This window comes from Hemitrygon akajei, chromosome 12, assembly GCF_048418815.1.
Source record: "Hemitrygon akajei chromosome 12, sHemAka1.3, whole genome shotgun sequence".
NCBI classification, from domain to species: Eukaryota; Metazoa; Chordata; class Chondrichthyes; order Myliobatiformes; family Dasyatidae; genus Hemitrygon; species Hemitrygon akajei.
The window spans coordinates 3,271,513-3,284,550 of NC_133135.1; the positions used below are offsets into that span (position 1 = coordinate 3,271,513).

The 13,038-nt window shown below is 44.1% G+C and overlaps 1 protein-coding gene across 4 annotated transcripts in view; it reads right to left on the reverse strand.

Annotated features, from left to right (window-relative positions):
• The window catches only part of cryz (crystallin, zeta (quinone reductase)), a 38,878-nt gene that overhangs the window by 4,192 nt on the left and 21,648 nt on the right, over positions 1–13,038 (reverse strand). For all 4 annotated transcript variants that reach the window (XM_073062487.1, XM_073062485.1, XM_073062488.1 and 1 more), the window contains 2 exons: positions 9,687–9,788; positions 2,507–2,602 (listed from right to left, as the gene is read on the reverse strand). In XM_073062487.1, coding sequence (XP_072918588.1) covers positions 2,507–2,602; positions 9,687–9,788 — 198 coding nt within the window. The remainder of the gene's footprint in view (positions 1–2,506; positions 2,603–9,686; positions 9,789–13,038) is intronic.

Genomic DNA, 13,038 nt, shown 5'->3' on the forward strand with positions numbered 1-13,038 from the left:
GTTAACTTCAGAAACATGAGAGCACAATATTTAACTGTAATTCAATAGGAGGAGGAGAAAGAGCATAGACGCAAAGAAGAAATTTCAGGCTGAAAGCCAGACCCTTCATAGCTGAGTTGTTCCAAAATGTTGTGTTACTCATGAACTCTGAAATGTCCAGTTTCTATGGGTCATTTACACGAGCAAAGAATCTCTCCTCTCAGACTTACTGCTGTCATCCAGACTTGTAGCATAACAATTTCTGAAAACAATTCACTAAAGTATGGAGTGAGGAGCTCAGTCACTGCCTGTCAGGGGTTATGGAGTCAGAGAATCATAGAAAAGTACAGCAAGGAAACAGGCTCTTCAGCCATCTAGTTAGTGCCGAACCATTTAAACTGCCTATTCCCACTGACCTGCTGCTGGACCGAAGTCCTTCATAACCCACCCATCCATGTACCTATCCAAACTTCTCACAAACATTGAAAACAAAAATCGCATCCACCACTTGTGCTGGCAGCATGTTCCACACTCTCACCATCCTCTGAGTGAAGAAGTTCCTTGTTTCCCTTAAACATTTCGCCTTTCACCCTGTATATCCCAAAGAGGAAGTAGTATTTCAAACGAAAAATGACACAACTGTGGCTAATAAGAGAAATCAAAGTTTCAGGTGTCAGGGGTCAAAAAGTGTATTAGATTACAATAACTAGAGAGAAGATTCTTGGGAAACTGAAAGGTCTGAGGGTAGATAAGTCACCTGGACCAGATGGTGTACACCCCAGAGTTCTGAAAGAGATGGCTGAAGAGATCCTAGAGGCATTAGTAAAGATCTTTCAAGAATCACTACATCTGCAATGGTTCCAGAAGTCTGGAAAATTGCAAATATGACTCCACTCTTTAAGAAGGGAGAGAGGCTGAAGTAAGGAAACTATAGGCCAGTTAGTCTGACCTCAGTGATTGTGAAGATGTTGGAGTCTATTATTAAGGATGAGGTTTCAGGGTATTTGGAGGCACATGATAAATAGGCCATAGTCAACATGATTTCCTCAAGGGAAAACCTTGCCTGACAAATCTGTGGAAATTCTTTGAAGAAATAGTAAGCAAGATAGACAATGGAGAATTAGTTGATGTTGTGAGTTCGGATTTTCAGAAGCCCTTTGACAAGATGCTACACGAGGAAAGATTCTAACATGGATAAAGCAGTGGCCTATTGGCAGGAAGCAAAGAGTGGAAATAAAGGGAGCCTTTTCTGTTTGGCTGTTGGTGACTAGTGTTCCACAGGGGTCTGTGTTGAGACCGATTCTTTTTACATTATATGTCAATGACTTAGATGATGGAATTGATGACTTTGCTGCAAAGTTTGTAGAAAATATGAAGATAGGTGGAGGGGCAGGTCATTTTGAGGAAGGACTTAGAAGAGGACTTAAACAGAGCAGGAGAATAGGCAAAGAAATGGCAGATGGAATACAGTGTTGGGAAGTGTATGGTCATGTGCTTTAGTAGATGAATTAAATGGGTTGACTATTTTATAAATGTAGAGAATTTTAAAAAACTGAGGTGCAAAGGGATTTGAGAGTCCTTGTGCAGGATTCCCTAAAGGTTAACTTACAGGTTGAGTCTGTGGTGAGGAAGGCAAATGCGATGTTAGCATTCATTTCAAGAGGGCTAGAATACAAAAGCAATGATGTAATGTTGAGACTTTATAAAGCACTGGTGAAGTTTCACTTGGAGTATTGTGAGCAATTTTGGGCTCTTTTTCTTAGAAAGGAGGTGCTGAAACTAGAGAGGGTTCAGAGGAGGTTCATGAAAATGATTTCAGGATTGAATGGCTTGTCATATGAAGAGCATTTGATGGCTCTGGGCCTTTATTTGTTGGAATTCAGAAGAATGAGGGGTGACCTCATTGAAACCTATTGAATGGTGAAAGGCCTTGATGGAGTGGGTGTGGAAAGTATGTTTCCTATAGGGATAGAGTCTAAGAACAGAGGACACAGTCTCAGTATAGAGGAGCGTCCTTTTAATACGGTGATGAGGAGGAATTTCTTTAGGCAGAGAGTGGTGAATCTGTGGAATTCTTTGCCGCAGGGAGCTGTGGACACCAAGACTTCATGTATATTTAACAGAGAAGCTGATAGATTCTTGATTGGTTTGGGCATGAAGGGATTTGGGGAGAAGGCCGGAGATTGGGGCTGAGTGGAAAATTGGATCAGCCATGATGAAATGGTGCAGCAGACCAAATAATCTAATTCTGCTCCTATATCTAATGGTCTTAACCTATGACCTCTAGTTGTAGTATCACCCAACCTGAGTTGAAAAATACTACTTGCATTTACCCTATCTATATCCCTCATAATTTTGTATACCTCTATCAAATCTCCTCTCAGTTTTCTATGTGCCAAGCAATAAAGTCCTAACCTATTCAATCTTTCCTTATAACTCAGGTCCTTCAGTCCCAACACCACCTTTGTAAATTTTTCTTTACACTCTTTCCTATAGGTAGGTGACCAAAACTGCATAACTGTCTTACCTTGGTCGCAGAGTTCAGTGCTGTGCCAATAATGCTGCTCTCCTTGGCCATGGTATCTCTGGGGTTTATTTCAATGGTGCCCCTGCAGCCTACAATCTGCAGAATAAACACATGTCAACTGCAAGGACAAAAATCTCTTGACAATTTCAACAGATTCTGAGGAGACTTCAGTTGCGTGTGCGGGGTGCAGGCTTAATGGCAGCTATATTTCATTAGGAGTTTTGGTATGTCACCAAAGACACCTGTAATATTCCACAGATGTACCATAAACTGATTACATCACTGTCTGGTATGAAGGAGCCACTGCACAGAATCGAAAAAGCTGCAGCCAGCTTCATCAAGGACGCTAGTCTCCCCAGCATCGAAGACAACTTCAAAAGGTGATGCCTCAAAAAGGAGGCATGAACCTCATCACCCAGAACATGCCGTCTCCTCATTGCTACCATCAAGGAGGTGGTACAGGAGCCTGAAGGCATACACTCAACATTCTAGGAACAGCTTCTTCCCCTCAGCCATCAGATTCCTGAATTTATGTTTTTTGTTATTATGCATTGCAATGTACTGCTGCAAAGCAATAAATTTCACAACAGATGCCAGTCCAATCCGAAGCTTGGAGAGGAAGGGACTTCAATCAGGTCCACTGTCCAAGGATAAAAGGCAGAAGTGAGTCATGGCAGTGTAATAGAGCTTTGATCAGCAACCAGTCAGCATTATTGATTGATTAGTAAGAGAAAATTAAAGGAAGGTGGGGGTAAATCAGCAGCCTTCGTCTGAGTGGACATAGTCAGAGTGGTGATCTTAAGGCTTTAGCTCTTCGAAGCTTCAGTGAAGAGAGGTTTCACTCAGAGAAAGCAAAAGAAAGAAAAGCTCTTTTTTTCATTCTCTTCTTTATATCTGTTCAGCTAGAACAGTAGGGATGTCAGACAGGATTGTGCAATGCTCCTCTTGTGGGATGTGGGAGGGCAGGGAGATCTCCAGTGTCCCTGACAACTACAACTGCGAGGTACATCCAGCTGCAGCTTCTAATGAACCATGTTAGGGAGTGGGATCTGGAACTGGATGAGCTCCGGATCATTTGGGAGGCTGAAGGGAGCTATAGGACATATAGAGACATATTTATAGCCAAGGTGCAGCACAGGAAATCGGGTGGCAGTCAGAAGGGGAATGGGTTGAGGAGCCAGTGCAGAGTACCCCTGTGGTCATCCCCCTTAACAACAGGTATATCACTTTGGACACTGTCGGGGGTGTGGGGGGGGGGAAGACCCAACAGAGGAAAGTCACAGTGGACAAGTCTCCAGCACTGATCTGCCTCTGTGACCCAGAAGGTAAGGGTGGAGTGGGGGCAGAAGAGGCATGCCGTGATGGTAGGGGATTCATTAGTTAGGGGAACAGACAGGAGGCTTTGTGGGTGAGAACAAGATTCCCGGATGATATGTTGCCTCCCGGGTGCCAGGGTCTGGGATTTCTCAGATAGAGTCCCTAGTGTTCTTAATTGAAAGGGTCAATATCCAAAAATAGTGGTCCACTCAGGTACCAATGACACAGGTAGGACGAGTGATTAAGTTCTGCATAGCGAGTTCAGGGAGTTTGTGCTCAGTTAAAGGGCAGGACCTCCAGGGTTGTGATCTCAGGATTGCTACCCGTGCCACGTGCTAGTGAGACTAGAACTAGGAAGATTATACAGTTGCATACATGGCTCAGGAGTTGGTGTATGAAGGAGGGCATATGATTTTTGAATCATTTGTCTCTTTACCTGTACAGAAGGGATGGTTTGCACTTGAACTGGAGGGGATCTAACATCCTAGCGGGAAGGTTTCTTAATGGTGCACAGTGGGGTTTAAACTAGAGTTGCAGAGGAATGGGAACCAGAGTGCCAGAACAGTTAGGGGAGAGGTTGTGGAGGCAGATGTTGGTAAGATTTCAGACAAAGTTGGGAATCAAAAGGTTGAGCATGTGCCCTGAGCTGCCTGTATATCAAATCACCAGGTATTGTAGGAAAGGTGGATAACAGTGCTGAGGATGAGGTAGCTGTTTTACAAACAGAGGCAATGTGTAGTGAGGAGAGGCTGCTGATACGGGAAAATTATAGTCAACAGGATGAACTGCAATGTAAAAGGTGGACTAAATCAAAAAGGATGAATACAGAACTGAAGGCGTTGTATTTGGATTAGGGCAGTATATGGAATGAGGTAGATGAACTTGCAGCACTGTTACAGATTGGCAAGTATGACGTTGTGGGCATCACTGAATCATGGATGAAAGAAGATTGCAGTTGGGAACTTAATGTCCAAGGATACACACTGTATCGGAGAGATAGGTAGGAAGGCAGAGGGAGTGGCGTTGCACTGTTGGTAAAAAAAAAATCAAATCAAATCATTAGAATGAGGTGACATAGGTGTTGAATTATTGTGGACAGAGCTAAGAAACTGCAAGCATAAAAAGACCCTGATGGGAGTTGGATACAAATCCCCAATCAGTAGTAAGGACATAGCTTACAAATTACAACAGGAGATAGAAAATGCAGCCAAAAGGGCAATGTTACAATGGTCATGCAGGTAGATTGGGAAAATCAGGCTGGTGCTGGATTCCAGGAGGGGGAATTTCTAGAGTGCCTACGAGATGGCTTTTTAAAGCAGCTCATGAGTAAGCCCACAGCTATTGAGTGTTGTGCAATGAATTAGAATTGATTAGAGAGCTTACGATAAAAGAACCCCGAGGGGAAAGTGATCATAATGTGATCAAATTCACTCTGAAATTTGAGAAAAGAGTTGGCCAGAATTGATTTGGCCAGGGATGATGGCAGAGCAGCAATGGCTGGAATTTCTGGAAGCAATTTGGAAGGCAGAGGATGTATATATAAATCCCAAAGAGGAAGTAGCCTTCTAATGGAAAGATGACACAACCATGGCTAACAAGAGAAGTCAAAGCCGACATAAAAGCCAAAGAGAGGACATATAATAGAGCAAAAATTAGCATGAAGTTAGAGGATTGGGAAGCCTGTAAGAACTAATAGAAGGCAACTAAAAAGCCATTAAGAAGGTAAAGATGGAATATCAAATTAAGCAGCCAATATTAATGTGGATACCAAAAGTTTCTTTAGATACATAAAGTATAAAGAGAGGTGAGAGTGAATATCGGACCACTGGAAAACAATGCTGGAGAGATAGTAATGAGAGACAACAAAATGGAGGACAAACTGAATAATTATTTTGCATCAGTCTTCACAGTAGAAGACACTAGCAGTATGATGGAAGTTCCAAGTGTCAGGAGTCACAGAGTGTGTGAAGTTACCATAACTAGAGAGAGGGTTCTTGGGAAACTGAAAGGTCTGAAGGTAGATTAGTCACTTGAACCAGATAGTGTACATCCCAGGATTCTAAAATAGGTGTCTGATGAGATCCTGGAGGTATCAGTAATGGTCTTTCAAGAATCATTAGATTCTGCAATGGTTCAGAAAGACTGGAAAATTACAAGTGTCATTCCTCTCTTCAGGTAGGGAGAGAGGTTGAAGAAAGGAAACCATAGGCCAGTTAGTCTAACCTCAGTGATCGTGAAGATATTGGAGTCAATTGTTAAGGATGAGGTTTCAGGAAAGTTGGAAGTGCATGATAAATAGGCCATAGTCAGCATGGTTTCCTCAAGGGAAAATCTTGCCTGACAAATCCGTTGGAGTTCTTTGAAGAAATAATAAGCAGGTTAGACAAAGGAGATTGGTAGATGTGTGCTTGGATTTTCGGAAGGCCTTTGACAAGGTACCACCGAGCCTGTTTAACAAGCTACGAGCCCATGGTATCACAGGAAAGATTCTAGCATGGATAAAACGTGGCTGATTGGCAGGACGCAAAGAATGGGAATAAAGGAAGCCTTTTCTGGTTGGCTGCCACTGACTAGTGTTATTCCACATATCTGTGTTGGGACCAATTCTTTTCATGCTTTATCTCAATTATTTAGATGATGAAATTTAAGGTTTTGTTGCAAAATTTGCAGATGATATGAAGATAGGTGGAGGTGCAGGTCATTTTGAGGAAGTAGAGAGACTACAGGACTTAGACAGATCAGGCGATCTGGGCAAAGAAATGGCAGATTGAGTACAGTGTCGGGAAATGCACGGTCATGCACTTTGGTAGAAGAAATAAATGGGTTGTCTATTTTCTTTACGAATATTTAAGGCAGAGTTTGCTCAATTCTTGATTGGTCAGAGCATGAAGGGATATAGGGCAGGAGATTGGGGTGAGAGGAAAATTGGATTAGCCATGATGAAATGGCGGAGCAGATTCGATGGGTCAAATGACCACATTCTGCTACTGTACCTTATGGTCTTACATGAAACCTGAATCTGTTTCACTGGGGACATTCTGGGATTACATACTAAACAGACTGCAGCATGTGATTCTTTGCTAAAATATTAAAGGTGACACAATTTGGGTTGTTAACACATTAAGGAAGAGGGATTTACTTATTCTTCCAGAACTGGAGGGTTTTTGAAAGAGGTTGTACCAGAGGTAGTGGGTTCATTGGTCATTCTGTAAATCGGAAATCTTTCCTATAGAATGGAGGGCAACAAAATGTAAATTAGTTATTTTTATTTTTTATTTTATTTATAGACACAGTGTGGAGCTGGCCAGTCTAGCCCAATGTGCCACGCCATTCAGAACCCGCCTATTTAACCAGACCTCCAAGTAACCAACCAATTTAATCCTGGCCTAATCAAGGGACAATTTACAATGATCAATTAACCTACTAACCAAAGCATCAATGGATTGTGGGAGGAAACCAGAGTACTTGGAGGAAATATGCATTCCACAGGGGGAATGTACAAACTTCTTAGAGGATGCTGAGATTGAACTCTGACACCCCAAGCTTAATAGTGCCACACACCCACTACATTATTGTGGCGCCCATAATGTGGGAACACAGTTAATACAATTAAACAAGGCCCTGGTAAGATTGTGCCTGCATATAATGTACAGTCTGGTCTCCAAGTTTGGATTTGGGATTTGATGTTCAGGAGAGGGTGGGTTTGATGTCTAAGTGGGGATTTGTGGTTTGATGTTCTTGCAGTTCATATGATTTGTTTTTCTGCTTTGGGTGGGGGGGAGGGTTGATGCTGTTGTTGCCGCTGCACAATTTTTTCGGGTGGGAGGCGTTTGATGATCATGTTGCTGTACCTTCTTGCTGCAGCGTTAGTTTTGAGTGTCTGTGGGGGTGGCTCTTGCCTTTTTTGCGATTTGTTTTTGTTTGTGTGTTGGGGGAGAGTTGATGCTTATCTTTGAATGACTTCCATGGTTTTCTTTGTTTTGTGGCTATAAAAGATGAATCTCAAAAGTATACTGCATATGTACTTTGATAATAAATGAACTTTTGAATCTTCCGTTAAGAAGACAGCCCGGTCAGACACAGCGGCCTCTGGGGGGGGGGGGGGGGGGGCTGACCAAAGGTTTTCTTTGTAAAACATGATCGTCAGATGCTGCTGAGCTCCAAGAACTTTAGGTACTGCAGGTCTACCCCATTAGTAAGCTGTTCCATGATTGGAGAAGCCAGCCTGGGTGCAGATTGTGTTGCTGTCTACTACTCAGAGGCATCGGAGTTGTGCACAAAGGTAGTGTGCAGTGAAACTGAGGGTGATTATCTTGGATTTTTCTCTTGTGATCATAAGGCCCTGTTGGACATTGACAATGTAAGACGCTGCGGCCCATTTCCTTTCTTTTGTGATGCAACAGGCAGTATGGAAGCTATGTGGCCTTGGTTACAGCAAAGACTAGGCCTCACGTCACGGGTGTGCCTGCAGCTGCAGCTCAGGAGAGGAGACGCCAAAGGTGGTGTAGTATGGCATCCGTACTCTGTTGGGGCTGCCTCTCCTGTCAGTGCTACCCTCCAGTGTTCGATCAGTGGAATGACAGGCTGGATTCCGGAACAGTACTGTCAATTTGTGGGACATGTCAGTCAGTGTCTGGGACTATATATGTTTTTTTTTACATGAATGGAGTAAATTTTCACTACATTGGGTTTGCCTTGTGCGGGACTATCGAGCAGACAAAGCATGTAGTGCTGCATACGCAGAGTCCTTAGCATTATCAATGATCCCTCCCATCCATCCAACAATCTCTTTGAACCCCTAACGTCAGGTAAGTACTGTAGCATTAGTACAAGGACTGTTAGGATGGGAAACAGCTTCTTCCCACAGGCTGTACTGAATTCCCTGCCAACACCCAGGCCTCATCACACGTAAAGCACCAGTAATGTTACACTGTTTATTTTTAACTTGTGTCGTAAGTGCACCTATTATTTTTGGCGATATTACTTTATGTGTTGTATGCAAATTTTACGCATTGTGTTGTGCACCTTGGTCCAGAGCAACATTGTTTCATCTGGTGATATGCATATACTGTTGAATGACAATTATCTTGACTAAACTTTAAAGTTTATCAGGGTGAGAGATGATCATATTGAAATTTACAAAATTCTTCCAGAGTTAGATGAGGTGGCAGTTACCTGTGACTAAGGACTTTAGAACTAGGGCTCTCTGCCTCACCAGGGTAGCATAGCAGTTAGCAGAACGCTATTACAGCTTGGGCCATTGGAGTTCAGAGTTGAATTCCGAAGTCCTCTGCAAGAAAGTTTACACATTCCTGCTCATAACTGGGTGGGTTTCCTCTGGGTGCTCCGGTTTCCTCACATAGTCCAAAGACATACCGGTTTAGAGGTTAATTGGTCATTGTGAATTAGGCTAGGGTTAAATTGGCGAGTTGCTGGTGGTGCAGCTAGAAGGGCTGTAAGAGTCTGTTCCGCACTGTATCCCTAAGTAAATAAAATAAATAGAAATTCCTTTACTAAGGTTGGGGATGAGGTGGGAATTCTGTCTCAGATGGCTATGGAAGTTCAGACATAGAGTTCATGCAGAGATTGTTGAATTAGGGAAGTGGCGCTGAGATAAGCCGTTGACCTGATTCATGGGACTGAAGGGCTGAGCGGTCCGGACCAAACTTCCAGAGGCAGCTTGTTGAGGTTGAAGGGTGGGGTAGGGCCTCTGCCTCCAACAGCAGTCTTCCAAACCAACCAGCTGAGATGATGTATCTGTGGTGGTTGGTGGTGTGCAGTGTGGTCAGAGAGCTGCCGAGATACGAGGGGCTGAATCACCTCCTACAATTTAGCGCACAGCGCTGGTAACAGATATACTTACTATCACTCGCCCGCCATTTGATAGAAGCTGTAGGTCACTGTTCAGGTTCACGTTGGCCAACATCTCGATGATCACGTTCACTCCGTCACCTCCTGTATCATGCTGGCAGGAAGTGCACACAACTGATTAGCTACACAGTAATACCAGGGAACACTTACTAAGCACCACGCAGAGTGGCGAAGGTCTGTTACTAGTGTAGGAAGGTGGGGGAGGACAAGTCAAGGCATAAAGTTCCAGTAAGATGGTGGTGCACTTGTTTGCAATGACCTAACTGGGTCCAAAAAATGGAACATATCTTTGTCTCAAATATTTTTCTTGTGATTGCAAGACCCTGTTGGACATTGGTGACATAAAATATTGCAAATACTGCAAGTCTAGTTCATTGGTTCGTAGGCAATAACAATGGGCTCAGTTGTAACACGGACCAGGCCCTCATGCTGTGAATTCGCCTGTTACAGCCACCCAGGGGAGCAGGCGTGGAGGTGGTGTGAGAGAGAACAGTAGTGTGGCGGGTGCGCTGCAGTCCAGGCTGAATTGGGGACTGGTCCCTGCAGGCCAGCTCTCCCATCGGGTTGTCTCTCTAGTGTTTGCTCCCTGAAAGACAAGCTGGATTGCCTGCATCTGTGGCTGACACTGCTCAAGATGAGGAACTGTTGTGTGTTTGTTTCTGCATAAACATGGCTATAGGACAGGGGTTCCCAACCTTTGTTCTGCCATGGACCTGTATTATTAAGAAAGGGGGCCTATGGACCCCAGGTTGGGAACCACTGCTCTAGGACAACATCCATGCACCATCAATCTACAGGCTATACCACTTAAGCACTTGGGCTAATATCAGACTGTATCTGTTATCTGTGGTGTGTGAAAGTATATACTGTATTGCGTTTTGCACCTTGGCCCCAAAAGAACACTGTTTTGTTTAGCTGTATACATGTACATGGCTGAATGAGAACTAAACTTAAAAGAAAGTGGATTAACATAAAATAGAAAACAATTTGGGCAGCAAGACAGAAGTGGTGGGGAGAATCTCTGATAATCCAGAGTAACACACACAAAATATCGGAGGAACTCAGCAATCAGACAGCATCCATGGAAATGAATAAACAGTTGATGTTTCAGGCTGAGACCTTCCTCAGAACTAGAAAGGAAGGGGGAAGATGCCAGAATAAAAACATGGGGAGAGCGGTTAGGAATCTGATAGGAGAGTGGACCATAAGAGAAAAGGAAGGAGGAGGGGACTCAGGAAGAGGTGATAGGCTATTGAGAAAAGGTAAGAGGCCAGAGTGAGGAATAGAAGAAGGGAGGGGAGAGAGAATTTTGTTTCTTTTCCGGAGAAATTTACGTTCATGCCATCAGGTTGGAGGCTACCCAAATGGAATACAAGGTGTTGCTCCTTCACCCTGAGGGTAGCCTCATGGTGGCACAAGAGAAGGCCATGGACGAACATGTCGGAATGAGAATGGGAATTAAAATGTGGGGCCACCTGGAAGTTCTGCTTTTGACGGATCGAGCGGAGGTGCTCGACAAAGCAGTCCCCGAATTTACAACGGGTCTCACCAATGTAGAAGAGGTTGCATCGCGAGTACTGGACACAATAGACGATCCCAGTAGATTCACAGGTGAAGCATTGCCTCACCTGGGAGGACTTTTAGGTCCTGAATGGAGGTGAGGGCGAAGAAAAATGGGCAGGTGTAGCACTTTGGTCATTTGCAGGGAGAGGTGCCGGGGGGGGGGGGGGGGGGCAAATGGGCAAGTTTTGGGGCAAGCCAAAGCCAAAGGGACTCGGCCGAAAACGTTGACTGTTTATTTCCCTCAGTAGATGCTGCCTGACTTACTGAGTTTCAATAGCATTTTGTGCGTGCTGCTCAAAGTTTTCAGCATCTGCAGAATCTCCAATGCTTCTGATAATCTGGCACCCTGGGGATTTGGAGGTGCAAATCTTTTAGGTGTTATACTACTGACACATTCCCTATTCTTATTTCACTTTTTGTAGTAATTTCCTAGGTTCCCCTACACATATTTAAAATACACCAATTAATAAACAGTATAATTGCAAAGATTACTGGGAGGCAATGGATCAATTCCAGAGACCAGGGTTTGATCCTGACCTCTATCACTTTCTGTGTGAACTTTACACATTCTCCCCGTGACCACATAGGTTTACACAGGGTACTCCGGTTCCCTCCCACATCCCAATGACGTGCGGACCAGTGGTTTAATCAGCCTCTGTAAATAGTCCCCATTGTGTGTGAGGAATGGATTCTGTGGGTGTGAATGGGTGGCTAGTGGTCAGTTCAGGCTCAATGGGCCGAAGGGTCTGTTTCTGTGCTGTCTTTAAATAAATAGTTACAGAGGTAGAACACTTTGGAAAGAACTTCAGCAATCAAAGGCAGTCAGGGACACAGTTTGTTTCGTCTGATAAAAAGCCTCCCTCATTGTGAAACTTCCACAGTAACCCCACCCACACTCCCCACAGCACAGCGCCCCATCCTTTGCACCCTTCATTAATTAGTTGAGTGACCGAGGTAAAATTTGAACCTAGGAAACTTGTGACGCAGGTTGCTGAGTAAATGAATGACTTCTGCCAGAGCTAACATTACTGAGAGGGGGGCAGGGGTCGTGAAGCTCAGAACCTGACACTGTCTGTGCGGTCACCAGGACCAGTGCCAATCCTGCCGATCAGTCCTCCTCAGTTCACAACTCCAAAGAGGATAGGGGGGAACAGAGGGTCGGTGTGGAACAGGGCTGGGTATGGACGGTGGTTTCACAAACAGAACACACAGAAACCAGACGCTGTTAGCAGGCAAACAAGAATCCTGATATACAAGATCATCCTCTCAGTGGGTTCTAGTGAAAAATTAACTTTGTCCTCTCTGCTCTGGACCTGATGAGTAACCCCAGCCACTACAGTAATTTGTTTTTGAATTTAAAAAATTCCATTGGAAACTAAATACACAGCATGAGAAAACAGTCCCTTCTGCCCATCCAGTCGATGCTGACCATCCATGCAACCTATTGACACCAACTGGCTGGAGTGTTCAAGGACATCTTCAATCTCTTTCTGCTGCATTCAGAGGTTCCTACCTACCTCAAAAGGGAGACAATCATACCAGTGCCCAAAAAGAGCAAGGTGAGCTGCCTAAATGACTATTGCCCAGTTTCACTCACATTAACTGTGATGAAGTGTTTTGAGAGGTTCAACTCCTGCCTCAGCGAGGACCTGGACCCACTGCAATTTGCCTATCACCCCAGTAAGTCCACAACAGATGCAATCTCACTGACCTTGGCCTTGGATCACCTGGACAATAGTAATACTTACTTAAAGCTGCTGTTTATTGGTCACAGATCAGCA